The sequence below is a fragment of the Panthera leo genome, chromosome A1, assembly GCF_018350215.1.
Source record: "Panthera leo isolate Ple1 chromosome A1, P.leo_Ple1_pat1.1, whole genome shotgun sequence".
Classification (NCBI taxonomy): Eukaryota; Metazoa; Chordata; class Mammalia; order Carnivora; family Felidae; genus Panthera; species Panthera leo.
This window is the reverse complement of record NC_056679.1, coordinates 20,282,564-20,298,648: the sequence shown is the minus strand read 5'-3', so window position 1 is coordinate 20,298,648 and position 16,085 is coordinate 20,282,564. Positions and strand designations below refer to the sequence as shown.

At 46.6% G+C, this 16,085-nt stretch overlaps 1 protein-coding gene across 1 annotated transcript in view; it reads right to left on the bottom strand.

The window, feature by feature from the left end:
* The window catches only part of LOC122228940 (guanylate cyclase soluble subunit beta-2-like), a 62,075-nt gene that overhangs the window by 11,525 nt on the left and 34,465 nt on the right, over nucleotides 1-16,085 (bottom strand). Inside the window, exons 5-12 of the mRNA XM_042954267.1 lie at nucleotides 15,073-15,233; nucleotides 11,539-11,638; nucleotides 10,530-10,679; nucleotides 9,354-9,467; nucleotides 8,011-8,114; nucleotides 5,720-5,936; nucleotides 2,974-3,294; nucleotides 66-214 (exon numbers count right to left, since the gene is read on the bottom strand). Coding sequence (XP_042810201.1) covers nucleotides 66-214; nucleotides 2,974-3,294; nucleotides 5,720-5,936; nucleotides 8,011-8,114; nucleotides 9,354-9,467; nucleotides 10,530-10,679; nucleotides 11,539-11,638; nucleotides 15,073-15,233 — 1,316 coding nt within the window. The remainder of the gene's footprint in view (nucleotides 1-65; nucleotides 215-2,973; nucleotides 3,295-5,719; nucleotides 5,937-8,010; nucleotides 8,115-9,353; nucleotides 9,468-10,529; nucleotides 10,680-11,538; nucleotides 11,639-15,072; nucleotides 15,234-16,085) is intronic.

Here is a 16,085-nt window from a genome sequence, read left to right as displayed (position 1 = left end):
GAAGACCGATAACCGAGCTCCCGCCCTGCCTGAGCGGGACGCACACGCAGTAGGTGAACACTTACTTTGTAGACCTCGTGGACACTGGTTAATCTGTCAAACTTGGAATACATGGAATTCAGCATGGTCACTATCTGGATAGGTTGGCAGGCAGCACAGATGTTAGTAAATGTCACCACGTCACTGAAGAGAATGGTGCAGGTTTTAAATTCTCCTGCAAAACGTAAACTGAGCGTCAGTGAGAGCCAGGGATGTGGGATGATGATTCTCTGGATTCTAGACTCAAGTGCTCTCTGGGAACCAAATCTGGCTGAGCCTTGGGGAAAAGGAGCCGGGTCCATTCGGCCAACAGACACTCCCTGAGTGCCTGCTATGAGCTGGTCGTTGTTCGGGGAGACGCGTGCAACGTGGAACAGACAGCACCTCTGCCTCTAAGGTGCCCCCAGTCCAGTGAAGAAGATGTAGGAGTAAAGAAGCACCCGGTAAGGTGTGATGAGAGCCATGGCAGGACAGGAATAGGCTGGGTGGGCCCTGGCTTACAGAGAAGCTTCTGGCAGGTGGCCTGCCGCGGAGCCCGAACTACAGGAGATCCAGGCCGGGGCTGACAGAGACTGGTCGTCACGAAGTGGCGACTTCCACTATCCGTGTCTGGCGAGAGGGCTACGTGTGCTCAGCGCGTCCTCCTAACTCCTTGGGCCGCTTCCAGCCTTGCTAATTTTCATACGGCAGCCAGATGACCTGTTGAAGTCAGACCCTCCAATCCTATGCCTCAAATCCGTGATTTCAACACACTGAGACTAAACTGGAAAATCCTTGGGGTGCCTGGGTGGCTCAGCCAGTTGAGTGCCCGACTCTTGGTTTTGGCTCGGGTCATGATTCCAGGGTTGTGGGATCAAGCCCCACATCAAGCCCTGTGTCAGGCTCCTTGTTACTTAAGATACTCTCTTGCCCTCTCTCTCTCTCTCTCTTTGCCTCTCCCCTGCTCGTGTGCTCTTTCCTGCTCTCCCCACCGCCCCCCCCTCAAAAAAAAAAAAGAAAAGAAAAGAAAGAAAATCCTTACCATGGCCAGTAAGGGGTCCCCTCTGTCCCACCATCTCTCTGATCTCACGTCTCCATGCTCCCTGGCTTACTCCACTCCAGCCACACTGGCCTCCTTGGGGTTTCATAAGTGCCTCCTGCTTAGGCCCCTGGCACCTGCTGTTTCCTCTGCCTCTTTTCTCCGACTTCTCTTTTCTCCAATATCCAAAGGGCTCTGTCTCACATCTCACACATAACCACCTCAGTGAGAACTTCCTTTATCACTCTATCTAAAATAACAGTCCCTAGACTCTATCCTTTTGGCCTGATTTCTGCCCCCAACCCCACAAGCCTTACATGGCATATTTTATGTGGGATTTTTTATTTGTTTGTTGCCTATCTTCCCCACTGGACTGTAAGCTCCACGAGATGAGAGACTGTTTTGTACTCTGCTGTATCCCCAGCACCTAGAGCAGGGCCTGGCACATAGTAGATCCTCAATAAATACTTGTTGGATGACCAAATGGGTGACTGCTTGAACACAGCTGGGCATTCTCTGTATTATTTATACCTCTGGTAATAATCTCTCCTTCACATAGTTTCCTCTGCCCTCTGGCTTCTGGCCTGCCATTCTCTCCTCATATTCTCCCTACCTTTCTGATCTCCTTGTTTTACACATTCCACTGGCTTTTCTTCCTCCTTAAATAATAGGTGTTCCTTAAGCTTCAAAACCTAACCCTCGTCCCTTCTCACCTCATGCCCCCTGACTGACCTTATTTATAATTCATAGAGTCGGTGTTTAACCACCACCCACACTGCAATAATTCCCAGATCGATAGCTTACCCAAGGAACTTTCTTCGAGCTCTCCCCACAATTCCTAGCTACCTACTGGTCGTGTCAAGTGGAGTATCCTACAGGCTGCGGTATTTATCTTGAGACTGCCTCACCTTTGCTCCTGCAATCCCGTTCTCCCAAAATGCCTTTCCCTGCTTTTCCTCTGAAATAAAGTCTCAAGGTCTAACTCAAGTGCCCTACACTTGATATATACAAACCCTCACAGCCCCTGCCTCCTGTCTCTTCCTTTCTGACGCCTTGTTATCGTTAATTTCCCTGGCATCTGTGTTTCCACACCTTTGTCATGGAAAAAGTATGAATGTTGGAGTTAGACGGACTTCTGATTAGTCTTCAGCTCTTTTACTCATAAACTGGGGTGAATGTAGATTTACTCAGCTGTTTTGGATAATAGCACCCCGCTCATAGAAGTGTTCAGAGAATTCAATGAAATGGCACGTCTAAAACCATCTAACACAGATCCTGGCACAATAATTGCTCTTTAATGCACGTTAGTTCCCTTTCCTTTGGCTACCGCCACCCCTGTGAAATTATTCTGTCTATGTCTGTCAAACCCGCAAGACTGTGACCTCCTTTGGGTCCTCGAGACCTGGCAGCACCCTGGCATTGAGTTAGTTTACCACACATGTCTGGGGGTGAACACGCACCCGTGACAAGTGGGAAGCGAGGTCAGAGTAAACATGGCATCGTTTCCTCCAGAAATGGCTTGCTCCCCCAGAATGGTCTTTAGAGGCCCATGATTTAGGTAACGTGTGGGTGTATTATGTCCAGCTAAAGAACTCTATTCGTGGCCACTGACGAAAAGGCCAGTGTCAAGCCGTAGCTTTCGGGTCTTAGAGAACGTGCCATAGGTGGGTGAAGTTGACAGGCACTCTTACTTAATCCGTGTTTCACTCTGGTATTACTTTCATTATTCTTGACGTTGGGAGAAGAAAACTGAGGACGTGCATCTCAAGCAACCTGCCCAAGATCATGCTGCTAACAAGTGACGGACCCAGAATCCAAACCCAGAGCTGTCTGGTTTCGGAGGCTGTGCCCCTAACCCCTGAGGCACACCGCTACTCTTGCCCAGGGGCACCCATGAAGGGGAGGGAATGCTTTACCCGCGGCGACCTTTTTGCCCTCCTTCAGCTGGTTGGCCACATGTTCCGGCAGCATGGCATAAAGCAAGGTCTCGGTTTTCTTCTTTTCTATGGCCAAGTGCTGGGAGAGGACCCGCAGCTCCTCCTTCTTCCTCTCCAGCTGGTTGGACAGCTCAATCTCTGCCAGCCGCTGCTGGTTCAGGAGGATGAGGTCCCTGGTGGTGTCGTGGGGGGCGATGTCAGACAGGTGCATCCGGTGTGCCTCCAGCTCTCGCAGGCTGCGGAGCTTCGGGGAGCACAGGTATATCACGCACCGCGCGGACTCCATCCAGATCATCTGGCCTTGCCGTCACGAGAGAAAGGTGACAGTGCAGCAGGTCACCCGCCGGTGCTACAGCTCGCCAGATCGTCACCCACACAATATGCCCTCGTATCCACCGCACGGTTTCACCCCTTCCCTTCTAGCCAAATTTCTTGACAGCCGTCTGTCTATACATCCTGTCTCCACTTACCCATCTTCCCTGGCTCGCAACGCCTCTCTTTACTTGGAAGTGGCCCCAACCCTGGCTTCCGATCTACCTACTCCAATACGAGTCTATCTGTCTCTCCCTTACTGAGGCCTTCTGCTGTTGGATGGCGTTGGGCGGAACCCCCTCCCTGAAACCTCACTTTCACGGACTTCCCCGACACTTCTTGCAATTTTTCCTTTAGGTTTTTTCGCTCATTCCTTCAATGCTGGTGTTCCCCGGGGTTCTGTCTTGGTGTTCTCTCTTAGTATTCCACAACTGCCTCCGACACCATGCTGACAATGAATCTGAATTCCCGGAGAAACCTTGCTGCCTGGACTCAATGCATATTTCCTTAAAAACAGATCTGTTTATTATTTTATTATAAAAGTGGCACACATGCATTGCAGAAAATGAAAACGGCTGAAGACAATATTAAAAGTCACCCATAGGGGCGCCTGGGTGGCTCAGTCGGTTAAGTGCCTGACTTCTGCTCAGGTCATGATCTTGCGGTTTGTGGGTCTGAGCCCCGCGTCGGGGTCTGTGCTGACAGCTCGGAGCCTGGAGCCTGTTTCGGATTCTGTGTCTCCCTCTCTCTCTGCCCCTCCCCCACTCATACTCTTTCTCTCTTAAAAATAAAGATTAGGGGCGCCTGGGTGGCTCAGTCGGTTGAACGGCCGACTTCGGCTCAGGTCATGATCTCACGGTCCGTGAGTTCGAGCCCCGCGTCGGGCTCTGTGCTGACAGCTCAGAGCCTGGAGCCTGTTTCAGATTCTGTGTCTCCCTCTCTCTGACCCTCCCCTGTTCATGCTCTGTCTCTCCCTGTCTCAAAAATAAATAAAAACGTTAAAAAAATAAATAAATAAATAATAAAGATTAATATTAATAAAAAAATTTTAATTTTTTTTAACGTTTATTTATTTTTGAGACAGAGAGAGACAGAGCATGAATGTGGGAGGATCAGAGAGAGGGAGACACAGAATCTGAAGCAGGCTCCAGGCTCCGAGCTGTCAGCACAGAGCCTGACGCGGGGCTTGAACTCACGGACGTGAGATCATGACCTGGCCCGAAGTCGGACGCTCAACCGACTGAGCCACCCAGGCGCCCCTAAAAAAATTTTTTTAAGTCACCCATAATCACACCGCTCAGATAACTACTAAAAAATGGGGTCCTCTGCCATCTTTTTCTGTAATCTGAATTTTTCACTTCAATTTTATAATAGATATATCCTTCCATGGCATAAATGGAGATATGCATCATACTTTTCGCTGGCCACATTGATTATACTGTATTTTACTTAAGCAATTAGCTAGCACTGATTATGTTACACCCCTTTTATCACCCTATAAACGACATCGCAATGACCAAGCTTAAGGTAAGTCGTTGTGGATAATCGTGACAATTCTGTTAAAGATATAATCTTAGAAATGGAATTACTGAGGCGAAGAATATGCTCACTTTTAATGTTTTCGATGCATATTGCTAAAACGCCCTCTAAAATGATTGTGACAATTTATACTCCCATCAACAGTGATTTTTTTAATTGCCTATTAATATTTATGCATGGATGTCTGCAACTGAACTCGTCTTCAAGCTCCTTTGCAAATGTTCTGTTTAATTGCTTCATCACACATGCACTTGGTCTCTACTGTGAGCCAGGCACACTATTCTAGACTTGGAGGATACAGCAGTGACCCAAATGGGCAAAGTCCCTGCCCCAGGAAGTTCACATGGGGTCTTTTCTGTTAATCACACCTTCACCACCCAGTTACCCGAGCAAGAAAGCTAATCCTTATCCTAAATATCCTCTCTCTTTTTCAACACCGACATCCAGTCTCCAACTCCTGCCTTAATTATCTCCTGAATCTGTTCCTCAGTTACCACCCCGGCGCCACGGCTTGCTGCACTCAACACTTTGAAGCTTCTCGCTAGGGATGCCTGGTGGCTCAGGCAGTTAAGCGTCTGACTCAGGTCATGATCTTCTGGTCTGTGAGTTCAAGCCCTGCATCCGGCTTTCTCTCTTCTGTCAGCACAGAGCCTGCTTTAGATCCTCTGTCTCCCTCTCTGCCCATCCCCTGCTTGCATGTGCTTTCTCTCTCTCAATAATAAAAATAAACAGTTAAAGCTTCTCACTAGTTCTCCCGGGGCAGCCTCCAGCTTTTTAGCCAGCTTTTCTGAAGAAATCAGAAAGCTCTGCCTGGTCCCTTTCCGAGAAATCTCCCACACTGCAGAGAGCAATGGGAAAGGGCTGAGTTACTTACCTCGCAGTTTGAGTGCGGGCTGACTTTTCCATGCCTCAGGCATTCTTTCTCTTCGGACCTTCAGGACAAATTGACTGTTGATAAATTTGCAGATGCTGAAAATGTCGAAGGTAACTTGGGGATGAATGATGGAGAAATACTCATCCAATCGAATCTTCTGGTTTTGGAGTCCTGGGACATACTTCTGAATATTCACTCCAGCTTGCTTGACCCTCAGCTACCCACAGAGGACAGGTGTAAGACCGGGGAACAGAAAGCAACCCTCACTGTAAACTCTCCCTTGCAAATATCACTCCACATGCTTTGCAACTCACTAAAAGGGGTCAGTAATGGTCAGACACCGTGGAAGTAATAAATACTATTTTAAAAATCAAATCTGCAGCTCATCTCTGAAAGAGAAAAGGATAGCATGGGGTGTTCAACAGCAAACCTTTGACTGACAAGAAACAGAGGTTAAATGTTTCAGTTGGAGTAACAGTTCTTCCCCAGCTTTGTGGGACTTCTTAGAATTCATTAACAAAGAAACTAGCCAATTCTGTGACTTAGATCTGACACCCAGGCCCAGGTGAAGGCGTCCATCATGGAGGTGGGGAGACATCTTTCACTGCTGTTTCCAGGGAACACACGGAAGAAAGAAGCAAAGAGTACATAAAATATCCAATGCCTGCACAGGCTGTCCAGGAATACATAACTTCACTAACCACGGGCACTCTGTTAGGCTACAGAAATCAACTTAACATTATGGAATAACTATCATTAAACTTACTGTTATTCTATGCCCAAAACTTAAAAAGGAAAAGGAGATTTAAAAGTATGGGGTGATAGGGTGGGGGTGCAGGGGCGGTGCGCCTAGGTGGCTCAGTCGATTAAGCATCTGACTTCAGCTCAGGTCATGATCTCATGGTTTGTGAGTTTGAGCCCCGCATCAGGCTCTGCGCTGACATCGCAGAGCCTGGAGCCTGTTTCGGATTCTGGGTCTCCCTCTCTCTCTCTCTCTCTCTGCCCCTCCCTTGCTTGCTCTGTGTGTGTGTGTGTGTGTGTGTGTGTGTGTGTGTGTGTCTCAAAAATAAATTAAAAAAAAAATTTTTTAATAAAAAAAAAAAGTACATCAGGGACACCTGGGTGGCTCGGTCAGTTAAACATCTGACTCTTGATTTCGGCTCAGGTCATGATCTCAAGGTTCATGAGACTAAGCCCCAAGCCTTTAAACATCTGACTCTTGATTTCAGCTCAGGTCATAATCTCAAGGTTCATGAGACTAAGCCCCAAGCCTGTCTCCGTGTTGACTGTGCAGAGCCTGGTTGGAATCTCTCTCTCCCTCTCTCTCTCAAAAAAAAAAAAAAAAAAAAGAAGAGAAAGTACATCGGAATTTAAAACATTGATAATAGCAATAATAGTGTCCTCACGGCATTGGGGAAAAGCCAAAGTACATTACTTTACAATTCCCTAGTTGTTGAGGTCACAACCTGAGCCAAAATCAAGAGTCGAACTTTTTAACGGACTGAGCCACCCTGGTGCCCCTCCCTAATTGTTTCTTATAAGAGTGTTTGATTTCCTCAGATCAATTCTTTGCAAGCAAAGATGACCCTCAAATGAGTAAATTTCATAGATTCTGTATCCAGCAGTCAACTGGCAGGTGATGATCCAAACATATCTCTGCATTCAAACAACTAGCAGAGAAAATCTCAATTACCTGAAGCCATTTTAATTGATTTTTTAACCAAATTTATTTTACCTAACTGCCTTTGAAAGGAGCTCATAGTCACTTCGGTTAACATATATTTCATCCAAGGAAACTGATAACAACCAAACGTTTGTCATTAATGGTCATCGTCACAACTCCCACGGAACAGTGGCATGAGTTGGCACAGCCTTCTCCCCTGCCTTCAAGATGCAGAGGGAGAACCCTACTGGGACTGAGACAACTGCAGTGGGCACGAGGACGGTGAGGGATCACATCTAGAATCTCACCCTGCCATTACCGACTGCATTCTTTTGTCTCTTGGCGTCGTGAACTTTGGTGTCACTTCCTTTTTCTCTAATGGCAAACCTGCATTCATCAGTGCAGACCCCTTGCTGCTGCCCCCCCGCCCACCATACCCACGGAGAAGTTCCAACATTCTAGTTTCTGGAGGAGGCCACAATGAAAAGGAAGCCAATGGTCATGCCAGGCTAAATCCTAGTCTCCCAACCCCTGGGGACTCCTCAGGGACTTGACATGAAAGACTATACGACATACTCCCTTCCCAGCTTAGCCCCAGTCCAAGCTACAGCGGGAAAGGGCCTCTTACTGATTCATCAAATACAATGTGGAAAGGAAAAGCATTGCAGAATGTCTTCTGTTCAATCCAGAGACGCTCGGGATAAACGGGCACAAAGGTGTTCACGAGATGCCCTGGATGTAGAAAAAGAGAGTCCTGTTCAGAGGCCGTTCACGCCACCAAGCTGACACAGAGCAGAGCTTGGGGTAGTGTCTTAAATGTTTCATGGCCACAGAGCAGTCCCCACTCTCTATCAGAGGCCCCCTTGGCGTCTCCAGATGGCCACAGCGATTCTTCCAAATTAAAACAAACAGAAAACTTGCTACTGGGTTAAGAAGCACCCCCCCCGCCCGCCCCCCCAGCCCCTGCCAAGTTTCTGCCCGCCGCTGAAGAGTCTCTGGGCCAATTGAGTACGTCTCGCCAGGAAAACAGAGCCGGCATTGAAACGGTGACAGCCAGACAATGAGCTGGCGGAGCAGAGCGTGTGTGCCCGGCCCAGCGTCAGGGACATTTGCCATGGAGCTTTTTAGACTGACAGTTTTGGGTGGCACATGAAAATTTAACCAACAGCCCTATTTGGCAGGGGGTAGAGATTCGAAATGGAGCCTTTTTGATATGAAAATCTCCCAGACAAAGGATGTCAATTGCGTGTTTGACTCGCTTGCCATGGCTTGAGGGACTCAAAATGCAGCCTTTTGAGCCCTGCAGACCTCCTCCCAGATGCATGTCACCGTGACCCACAGGGCATGATGGGGAGGGCTCTAGCTCCCCGGCTCCCCACAGGGCGGGGCTCTCATTCTGGCTCAGCCATTAGGTGCTGATCATGAGACGGGCTCAGTGTCAACAAGGGCGCCTTGAAAGCCTGATGCCTTCATTTTTCACATGGAAGATGGGGGACCTTGTTCAAGGTCATTCAGCTCCTGAGGGACAGAGCCAGAGATCTGCTTTCTTGGCTCCTAATCCAGTGTCCTTTGCACTACTGGATACTGTGGTTATTAACCACAGGCTTCCTGGCCTGAAATGCATCCCAGTCCAGAAGGCCTGAGAAGCTGTAGAAAATTCACTGTTCTTGAGAATATGTCAGTAGTCATTCCTCCTTCCTTTCAACACAGTGACCAACTGGGACAGATTCCCCTCCTCTCTCCGGTGGCTTTCCCTGACTACTGGGGAGACTGTGTGTCTGTGCCACCCAGCGCAAATAAAAGGGGCAAAGGAAGGCAAGTTAGAGTCTGATGTTTGAATGCGTAAGACCATGCCCGCCAAATCCAAGCTCTGCAGAAATCAGTGACGTCATCATCATAGACGACTTTGCCCAGTTGTGTGCACCAATGATTCTGCTCTGAGAGCCAAGGTCAGGAGAACGGCCGACTCACCTTTTCCGAACATGACTATACTTCTCACAACTTCCCAGTGGGATTTCTTCACAGGGCAAACAGAGACACTCAAATATTTCTCCTTCATCCTAAGGAAAGCTGCCTCCAGGGCCTACAGGTGGCAGGGAGAGAAGCACACGTGTCTGATCATGTGACTGGTCGTGTAACTGGAGACACACAAGCCCCTTCTGCTGTAATTGGGACCAGAGGAACAGCAAGGCCTTGCAAGGTCATTGTTAGCAAGACGTTGTTATCCCCAAGATTTTTATCTAATTAATCCTCATGTTGTTTCTCTGCCAAAGGCAGCAAGAACTTTTTTTTGCAAATCTCAAGACAGGGCTGGCAGAAAAATGACACCTGACCATCTTGTCTTCTTGTGGTTGTAGATTCTGTAGCAAACAGGCTCTGAGGTGGGCTTTGAATGCTCTAAGATATCAACACCGTGGGCTCCAGGAACCACAACATTATCTGGATATTTGTATAAGCTGTGCGGACACAGAGAGCTGTGTACCTAATAATGTAGTACCTAAATAGATAACGTTCACTCCACAAGTTGCAACTGAGGCAGCCAATCCCAGGATGGCACATTGACTCCAGACTCTTAACTGGCCCCAGCTACGGAAGTGGGCACTAAGGACTTCAAAAGGTCAATTTATTTTGGAAGGATTGCAAAATAAGCCACCAAATCCAAATTTCCGGCCTTTATATTGGTGTTTTCAGAGGTGAAAATGTTCCAGGCTAAGTTTCATCCCAGAATACTTCCCAATATTTATCCAAGTTTTCTTAACCCAGACGTTCTCAACGAGGAATGATTTTTGTCCCCCACCCCTGCCTTGGGGATACATGGTGATGCCTGGAGACATTTTTGATTGCCACAACTGAGGAGCGGGGAGCGGGGGTGCTATTTGCATCTAGTGGGTAGACTAGCAATGCTGCTAAACACACACAAGACAGGCCGTCATAACAAAGAATGATCTGGTCCCAAATGCCAATAGTGGAGATCGAGAATATCTGCCTTAAATCCACTATGAGAAGGTCCATTTTGTTCTGTTCTTTGCACAGATTGTTCCAAGACCGGTAGATCCACTAGGAGGATCTGTGCTTTCTGAAGACATAGCAAACCCAATACCTCTTGGTCCCTCTGGATATCCTGATTGCCTTTTAACCTGTTTGGCTTTGCCCTTCCCATCTGGCTGTGAGACTTCTGTACAACCAGAAACACAACATGCTCTTTCTTTCCTGTCCTCTCCTCTTCCTTATTCATGCTGAGGATATCCATGGTCACATCAATGTCAAAGAAGTCTTTGGCCACAGCCTCAATGATACCTGCAGCAGAAGGACACCTACTGATGAGGGATGGCAAGAGGCAGATATGTCAGCCAAAGTCATAAAATAATCAAGTTATACAACTTCAGATGAACATTCCAGGGTTCACTAAGTCCAGGCCTTGCATCAAGACAGGCAGCATACGGTAGATTAATAAAATTCAAAAATAAAATAACTTACAGGTAGAGGTTTAAGTTGTACATGTCTGGATACCAAATATATCCCTGCCACTCTAATTTCTAGCTCAGCATCTATTCATTTGTTTATTTCAGGAAGGCATTTCACTCACTAAACAAACACACTCTAGAAATAATGTAAACAACGTTTAGTTGTAAAAGCATTAAGGATCATGTTTTAAAAAGAGGTTCTCCAGAAATCTATCCCTGGGTTATAATATAAACATGGGAAAAGCACGCATGAAGATGTTCACCACAGCACTGGTTACAATAGCAAAAGAGTAGCACCAACTACAAATTCAACGGTGGGGCCTGGTCAGTTACCCTATGAAATACCGTTCGGCCTTTGAAAATGACTTTTAAAGACCATGTAAAAACGTGGAAGGATGCTTTCTCCATAATGCTGAATAGACAAGAAAGGTTGATACAAAATAATATATGCAGAATTATCATAACTATGTAAATACCTAGTTTAAAATGTTAAAATAAAAATGGAAATTATTCCTCCTTTTGGCACTTTGGGAACTTATTTTAAAGGCTCAAAGACTTTGGAAGTAACGGTCAAGACAGCAAAGACTCAGATTATGGAAGAGCTGGTTGGCTATTAGCCATCCTGGAGAATTGTGAAGGGACCATCCCCCAGAGGCCTCGTAGCGGTGGGACTGGTTAAGACATTCCCATACCTGGTACGATGTGGCACAGACCGCTCCTATCAGAGTAGTAATGGAGAAGCATCCTCCCGTCTGCTTCTCTCTCCACGCGGAACGATGGCGCGTTCATCTCCTAACCAAAAGACACGACGTGTTTTCTCTCAGTGAACCCAGGTTGTTTAAATTATGCTCTTGAGGCTTTGTGAAACAACGGTGCTTACCCATTATAGCACACAGAACTATACCCCCAATCACTTAAAATCCACTATGGTTTTGGGCACCCTATGTCAGGAATTTGATATTATCCCTAATTCCCTAACCCACCCTAGATGGCGAGTATTATCTCCCTTTGAAAGAGAAGAAACAGGCTCAGTGGAGTCAAGGGTAAAGGAAGGGAGGAACAATGTTTGGACCCCAGTGAGCCTTCACCACGCGTGTTGCTTCTGCCCACACTCCAGGGCGGGGCCAGCGGCCGTGCTCGGCCTGTGACCCAGGGACCACGGGCATCTTCACCCTCAGAAAGATCAGGCGCTCAGAGCAATTTGGAGAGGCGTTGCTTTCTCCTCCTGGAAGTAGGATGCCGTCTGCGGTCTAAAGTCGCTCATTTGGAAAATCAAGATATGTCAGAAGAGATCCTCTTTCTCTAGGAATAAATGGTGACGTTTAAGTATGCACCATCTCACAGTAGATGTACGTCAGGAAATAAGGATGGAGACTTCACCTGGGGGATCCCCGAGAGAAGCACCTTTCTCCCCGACCTGATGCGTAGGCAGCTGAGTACCCCGGCTTACAGCTTGTGGTCTGAGCGAGGGAAGAGTTTAAGGAGCTGGGCTCCTACCAAGATCTTTGCTTCCTTCTATGGTGGGAGGGTTTCCACTTAAAATGAGCTTCTTTTAAAAAACAAATGTATTTTATCTTTCAAAAGCATATACATAGAGAAAGTATATGTTTGCATGTATGTGTGTTTGCATCTTGATTAAATCTTCCGAGGATTTGAGGTGGCACATATAAAAAGTATGAAATAAACCAGGAGATTAAAGGCTATTTCAAAAACTTCCATCCAAACTCTCCACCGTGAAAAAAATAACCAGAGTCCAGAAGGGGCTAAAATGAAAATTCGTGTGTTCTTGCTACCTTGTCTCCCCTCACTCGTCGCCCCCAGCCGAGGCTGCTTCCCAGAGGCACTTCCCAAAATTTGTGCTTTTAATTCTTCTGGTAAGTGTATCTGACTCTCTAAATAGTAAGATTGTACTTCTATTTCTTAGTTAAAATAGTGTCTTGCAAAAGTAGAGAATCAGGGAAAAGGGAAAATAATGGGAAACAGACCAGAGCATGGTCTTTGGAAACAGACACGTGGGGTCATGTCCTGGCTGGGCCACCACAACCCAGCAACTTGGGGCAAGTGTTTGACCCTTCTGGACCTGTTTGCTCATCTGTATCATGAGGAAAAAAAATCAGAGTACCTAATCTTGGTGTAAGGAGGACAATTCAATGTTTATAAATTACTTAGCCCCACACCTGCTTCATAATTAGCACCCAATGAAAGTTAGCTTAAAAAAAAAAGAAAAGATTAAAGGCACAGCTACAACCAGAAATGTATGCCTTAAGGCACTGGCAAATTACTAGAGGCAAACGTAGAGAAAAGTCTGCATTACCTTATTTTATTTTTGCTTAAAGAGACAGAACGTTCCGTCCAGCGTAAAACATTACGGAGCTACCAGTTTATTATTGCGTGTATTTTATTACGGCTTGCATATTATAACACTGATATATTTTATACACCTCATTATGTGCAAAATGTCCTCACTTCCACCCTGAGAAGTTCTCTTCTTTAGCATTGACTTTGGCACGGGAAGGAATGACCGATGATTGCCCCAGAGGAAAGGTAGTGGAGCTGTGTGCAAACAATGGGCGGGGACTTCAGACCCTCGGTCCCATTCACACTTATTCACAAGAGTGGCAGTAATATGGTAACTACAGTATCTGGAGCACATCCATGAATTAACACGAATGGGAGACTATTAACATTCTCCAGAACCGTGACTTGAAATATTAGCCAAATTTTCAGACGAAAGATGTCATATTAAGGAATCTTATGGGAGATTCTGGAAGGAGCCTAACTGTACTTCTTTGTGTCTAAGTGCAGTGCTGTAGCTAAGAAATTGGAAAGGAAGCTGCCACATAAATTATTGTAATTTTTAAACCGGCTGTATTGAACAGAGAGAAAAGAGAAAAGAAGGAAGTTATTATTATTTATGAAATGCCTTCTGTAAAGTGATTATGACGCTGGGGACTTCCACATGTGACCTCTTTGAATTCACACAATATATGAGATAGGAGTTTTTTTCCTATTTACTCCTCTTTGTCTCTGTGTTTTCCCAATGCCTAAAATAGGGCTTATTACAGAGTAAAGCCTCAATACATATTTATGAAATGAGTAAAGTGAAAAAATCAAGGGCCAGAGAGGGCAAATAACTTGTACAGGATCACACAGCTAGTAAATTGCAGAGCTGGTCAGACAGCGCGGTAGGTGCATCTGACCCCATATCCAGGGCTCTTGCTATCCCCTTGCGTAGTTCCCTTCATTGACAACAGGACAGACCCACCTACTCATCCTGTCTGAAGTCAGTTAAGGTTTTTCTTATTCCTTGAAATATGGAGAAATATTCCATGAAAAAATTGAGAAAATAATAGTTTTCCCATTGAACACGTATAAGGGTGCACTATGGTTGATGAGTCACTTTAGCACACACAACCCCATTTTACCCTCACGACAACCCTTCAAGGGTGGTTAGGAGCATTAAATATAAAAATAGTGGAGAAAGAGCCTGGTAAACTATAAAGGGCCCTAAAAATAAGTACAAATAATTCATATAAGATAATAAACTATTATTAAAAGCTACGTAAATGCCCGTTTGCCTTTTTAATAAGGCTGTTTCTTTTCTAAAAAAGAAGAGGAAGTCTAGGCGTTTAAATTCCCAACGATGCCTACAAACAAGAAAGCCAAGGAATGAATTCCAGAAGGATATATCCCAATAGGGAAATTAGTTTCTTAACACCTCAGGCGGTCACCCCGCGGGTTAATCAGCATTGGATGGTTTCCGACTCTGGCTCTTGGCCCTATCAAATCTTTGCTTCTGATACGTGAATAAATGAATCTGGCTACCGAAGCTATTTCTCAGCTCCATCAAAGCCGGGAAACCTGAGGGGAGATTTTGCAAGTCCACTACAACCTGATTGTTTCCCCGTCTTGGTCCCCACTGTGATCAGTCTTCCAGATCTAATTCCAAGCCCACACCAGCGACTGTCAGAATAGACCATCCTCTGTCACAAAGCCAACCTCTTCAGCTTGTCCCTCATTGGTTGTTGCCGGCCAGTTAGTAAAAGTGGCCCACAGGTATTCATTTTCCATTCCTTTCCCCAGGGGACTCCTGGCACCTCGAACCAGGGATCCTGCACGTCCCTTCCAGCTGCACCCCTCTCGGGGCTTGTGGGAAGATGGCCCGGAACTCCCACTGGCATTTGCTTCGTCACCGAGCCAACAAGACTGGACTCAGATAGCCTTACCTGATAAGATAGTGCGAGGTAACTGTGGAGGGCATCTAGGTTTTCAATAAACTCCGTGAGGTTTCCTCCCAGTGTCCGTAACATCCTATCGTAGCCAGACATCTTACAGAATTTAAAGAAATATTCTCCAAAGAGTCTCAGAATGGCTTCCATGGAGACACCTGCGGAACCCAAAGCACACCCCCAAAATAAAAGCACCTGCAAAATGTTTGTTCTCATTCTGGGGGTCTTCAGTGATTCCCAAAGAGTTCAAATCCCGGCTGTGTGATAACACGACTGAACATCTCCCTGAGGTTTTACTTTCGCCGTCAGCAAAATGCCAATAATGACATCCCTGTCTCGGGGCCACAGTGAGGCACCCAGTGCAGCCCCGGCGTCTGGAAGGTGCTCATTAAATGTGAGTTCCTCCTACCCCTACCCCAATCTTTTCTGTGGTCCCCGTGGCGTAAATCCCTCTCCGGTCCAGAAGGGGATGGGAAGCTGTCGTATTCCCATGATGGCTGAGTCTGGCACCCAGAAGGAGGCTCGCCCTGGGCAGGGCAGTGTATGGTCCTCTGCGGTCTTCCCTACCACCTCTGGACATCTTCAAATACTATGGCTTTAAGCAAAATAAAAAGCTATCTCTGAGAAAGAACTAATACTGCGACTACAGAACAATACTGACAAACTTATCTCCAAATACCCGCAGTGGCTTCCCCTTTCTCTCTCACCCTCTCCACATCCTGGCGTCCCTGTGGGGTGCACTTTTCACATCGCATCCTTCATAAAGATTTCTCTGAATATCCCACATCACCCTGAGCACCCTCCCGAAGTGCAGCATTTTGTTTTCTTCCCAACTCTGAGATAACTCTGACGGGCGATGACCGCACACGACACGTTTTCTGGGCGATACACGGCACAGGTGCTTGATACATACCTGGGGGCAGACTTGTAGCTCTAGCTGGAGCTTCTGCCCCTGTCTGCACTGTTGCAATAGACAGCATGTGATCGGTGGCTTTCTAGAGGGGCGGAAG